This window comes from Morone saxatilis, unplaced genomic scaffold (genome assembly GCF_004916995.1).
Source record: "Morone saxatilis isolate NCDOM2014 unplaced genomic scaffold, NCSU_SB_2.0 Contig65, whole genome shotgun sequence".
Classification (NCBI taxonomy): Eukaryota; Metazoa; Chordata; class Actinopteri; family Moronidae; genus Morone; species Morone saxatilis.
In genome coordinates, this window is record NW_023340241.1 from 1 (window position 1) to 4,393 (window position 4,393).

The window sequence follows — 4,393 nt, forward strand, 5'->3', positions numbered from 1 at the left end:
TAATATATAATATCAGACGGAACCAGGGGCTTGTCTTACCAGCTTAGCCCTAGCAAAGCCTTCCTACAGAGCAAATCACGCTCTGCACAGCCTCGCCGTCTCCTCCTCAGCTCCTCCGGTATGGGGTGGAAAATGCCACACGTCCCATTGTTTGTAGTGAAAGCAGCCTCTCCCTTGAATAAACAAGATGTCCACCGCTATGTTGTCTGTAAAAAGTCATTGTATCCATAGGATATATAAAGTTCTACACAGCTAGTATAATATACTGAATTAAAAGTTAAAAAAACACACTTAAAGTACTAAAAACAATCACGACACGTACGGAGCTACTGGATAAGCGTCCTGATCGCGCCTGCGCTGGAGTAGTAAACAACTCTGCTTCATATATCAGTCAATATAATGTTAGCGATCAATATATCAGTCAATATAATGTTAGATCAATAGATCGATGGATATGAACGGTCAGAATGTCAGAGAGAACAGTTGTATCCAGACCAATAGGGCTGAAATGTTTCCTCGAGTAACTTGTTTCCAAAAAATCATCTCTGCAAATTCTTTGCATTATTTAATCCATAAACGTATACAGTCATACACTGTTTAATTATATAGTTATATATAACTATATATATATATATATATAAAACTCTATATATAAACTATATATAACTCTATCCTGACACAAACGACCACCCAGATCAATCCAATCTAAAATGTTAAAATAAGTTACAAACTAAGAAGATAATATCAACAGAAAACATGGTCTTGACCTGCATGTTGACCCCAAAGGTCCAGATGTAGAGGGAGTAGACGGGTTTTCGGAGCCAGGTGGGGAGCTCCACCCCGTTCAGCCGACCCCAGGCCCGAGAGAGGAGGCGGGTCGGGAAGGACCGGTACAACGCCACCTGCAGAACCAAACAGGAACCCACAGGTTAGTCATTATAATCTGGTTCACAGAAGAGGAACATTTCATTAATTTGTTCAATAAATGAAAAGGGAGGTGAAAGAGGAGGTGCTCTGATGTCAAAGCAGTAATAGTGAAGATTTTGTGAATGCCATAATTCTCAGAGACCGCATGAATGCAGCACAGAGACAGTGTTATGGGGTTGGGGGACAGGAGGTCTAATAAGGTCCAGCTGGGTCTCTGTGGAGGAAGGAATTTGTTTGGTAAAATGGTGCAATACAATAAACAGAGAAATATAGAGACAATAAAAAGACACAAAATGTACAAATATAAACGTTATTTAAATGAATGAATGAATGAATGAATGCACAAGTACCAGCTGCTATTAGCTAGTTAGCATTAGCTGACTGGACCCAGACTTAGCAGACACATCAAACCCTGATCCCGAACACATCACAACCCTGAACACATCACAACCCCGAAGACATCATAACCCCGAAGACATCATAACCCTTAAATTAAAGTTATGTTTAGGAAATTATTCCACGACTTTTACTGTATATATTCCCCTCGGAAAAAAAAACTGGGGTCTAGACCTTGGTGACCTCATGACGCAATAGGAAGTAAGGGTTCTCATGTGGACAAAAATCGGTACTCAGTACCAGTGTTTCCACCACTAGCACAGGAGCTTTGGACTTAGCAGCCTCCTTTACTAATAACCACCAGTCAGACAGCAACTGAGCCAATAATGAGTTGTGGAGTTCCTCAGGGTTCTAGTCTGGATCCTTTACATTTCACATTTACATGCTGATGTGTATCTGGTTTTCTCTGTAAACAAGTAAGTAGTGTGTTTATTATGTGTCCGTCCACACAAAGACACTCACTCGGTTCCCAGGTCTCAAGCTCCACCCAAAGCTCATCCTGGACCAGAGACCATGACAACACCCAGTCTAGTAATTACTGTCTTTTAGCTGCTAAACACTCCACTGTGTTTCCCAGCTAGTCAACGGCGTCTGTCTGCTTTTATTCTGAAAACACACGTCACAAAAACAAAAGTAGGAGGCTAAAAAGAGGCTAAAAAGCTCTGCAGAGCTACAGAGACACGTGGCCATAATCAGTACCGGAGAGATCTGCTACAGAAATATTGATTATAGATGCATCAGAGAGGAGGTGAAGAAAGGAGGAAACAATAAAACAAAGACAAAATGAGAACGTTTATATACGGCCGTTCTCCGTCTCCCTTCGTCCAATCAAAAGCCAGACTGGCAGCCGCTCTTACCCGATTGGCCAGCGGCCGCAGAGCGCTGACGGACAGGACGTAGCAGAGGAAGGCAATTGGCCGACGGCGCCAAGGGGAGGGGCGACAAACACAACCACTGAGCGCGCTCAGACGGCGATGGAGAGCCAAACGAGGTTCCTGGAGCCTGATTATGATAATAAGATTTAATGAGTGTGAGGGAGGACAAAGAGGAGGAGGAAGAAGAGGAGGAGGAGGAGGAGGAGGAAGAGGAGCAGAAAAAACAAAAGAATAAAATATTTATTTTAATATATTTCTAGACCCATAGGGTATAGGGAATACAGGGAGAGATGAGACATGAGGGAGGAGGGAGAGAGAGACCCTGAAGGGAATACAGGGAGATAGAGATGGGGGCAGTGCTCTTCAGATTACCAGCTGTTCTCTCTCAGCGGTCTCTCTCTCTCATTTTCTTCTCTCTGTCGTCAATTTAAACGCCTCGGTGTGCTTCCGGCCGTCTGTGGTGCGACGAGCCGTCAGGCCGTTCATGGTGAGGGTTCCCCGCGGCCGCCGGCCAGCGGCGGCAGGAACCTGCTGCGGCAGGCTGAGGAGGAGGAGGAGGAGGCGCTGCGGCGGAGAGAAAAGACCAGGCAGAAAGGATGGAGGAAGGAGAGGGAGGGAAAGGTGAGAGGGAGCAGGAGTGAGACGCAGAACCAACAGCACGATTCAGTGCCGGAGAGACAAGTTAAACAGAGGAAATTCAATATTATTATTATCTTCAAACTTTATTAATTTAACAGCAATTGATGAAATAAGAAAACAAACAAAACAGAGCCTGTCATAATCAAGAATCAATAACACTGGATGAATACAGTGATTGTGTTTGGGGGGAAGGGGGGGGGATTTGTGGTGTGGTGGTTTCTCATGGCAGACAGCTAGTTAGCAGGTCCCAGCTATTTTAAGCGCTTACTCCTTCTGTTCCAGCGTAGATCTGTGCTAACCTGCTAACCAGTTAGCTCTCTGGACCAAACACAGAAAGACACAATCTATAATTCATCAATAACTATATATTTCATTCATCAATAATATTTTCATCCAATTAATCTATATATATCAATAATCATTATATATTCATGATGATCTATATATTCATATAATCTAGATATTTCATCAATATCTATATACCTCATTCAATATTATATATTCATCATATCTATATATTCATCAATATCTTATATATTCATCATAATCTATATATTCATCAATAATTTAATATATTCCATCAATAATTATAATCATCAATAATCTATATATCATCAATATTATATATCTCTCAATAATCTATATAATTCATCAATAATTACTATATTCTCAAATCTATATATCATCAATAATCTATATACTTCATCATATATATACTTCATCATATCTATATAGTTTATCCATCAATAATCTATATATTATCAGATATTATATATTCATCAATACTATATATTCATCAATAATCTATATATTCATCATATCCTATATATTCATCAATAATCTATATAACTTCATCATTCATATATCATCATCAATAACTATATATTTAATCGATCATTTTAGCTTGTGGTGTGTGTGAAGAATCTATACTTTTGTATATTGATCTATTAGACTGTTTATCCACATGTGTAACTCAGCGTTAGTGAGCGTCAGTTACGATGTAACCTACAAATTACAGAAATGAATGAATGAAAAATTCATTAGATTTATTGTATCATGATAAAACAAAGTAAAATTATTTAAAAGATGTAAAATAATTAAAATATTTGAACTATTTAAAATGTGCTCTTTAGTAAATGTGCTCGTGTTGAGCGGTGGTTAGCATTCTGACGATCTCTAGTGTAGCTAAGCTGTGTTAGCCACTGTGCTGCGATTAGCGTCCCTCCTCTTCCCTCTCCTCTAAGCCCGCCCCTTCACCACCTGTCACCCTGTGTGCTTATTCTCCATGTTTTAACTTCCATTCTGTTTCTATCTACACATCCTTTCTCCTTCATTATCATTATAATTATTATTATAATGAAAAATAATTATAAATTATTAAATAAATATGATATAATACAATTCATTATAATATAATTATAATATTAATTTAATGAAGACATAAAATTAATAATAAAATAATAGATAATTATTAGTTATTATTATTATCTATTATTATTAATTATTATTATTCCAGGACAACTCTTGATAGCTAGGTTTCCCGGTACCAGCCCTGC

The 4,393-nt window shown here is 38.8% G+C and overlaps 1 protein-coding gene across 1 annotated transcript; it reads right to left on the minus strand.

The window, feature by feature from the left end:
- Positions 1–679: 679 nt before the first annotated feature.
- Positions 680–2,762, minus strand: LOC118340221 (phosphatidylserine decarboxylase proenzyme, mitochondrial-like; the record flags this gene model as incomplete). Its single annotated transcript, XM_035678081.1, has 3 exons — positions 680–902; positions 2,181–2,325; positions 2,632–2,762. Coding segments are annotated over 3 exons (465 nt in total), but the record flags the coding sequence as incomplete, so codon positions are not given.
- Positions 2,763–4,393: the final 1,631 nt, after the last annotated feature.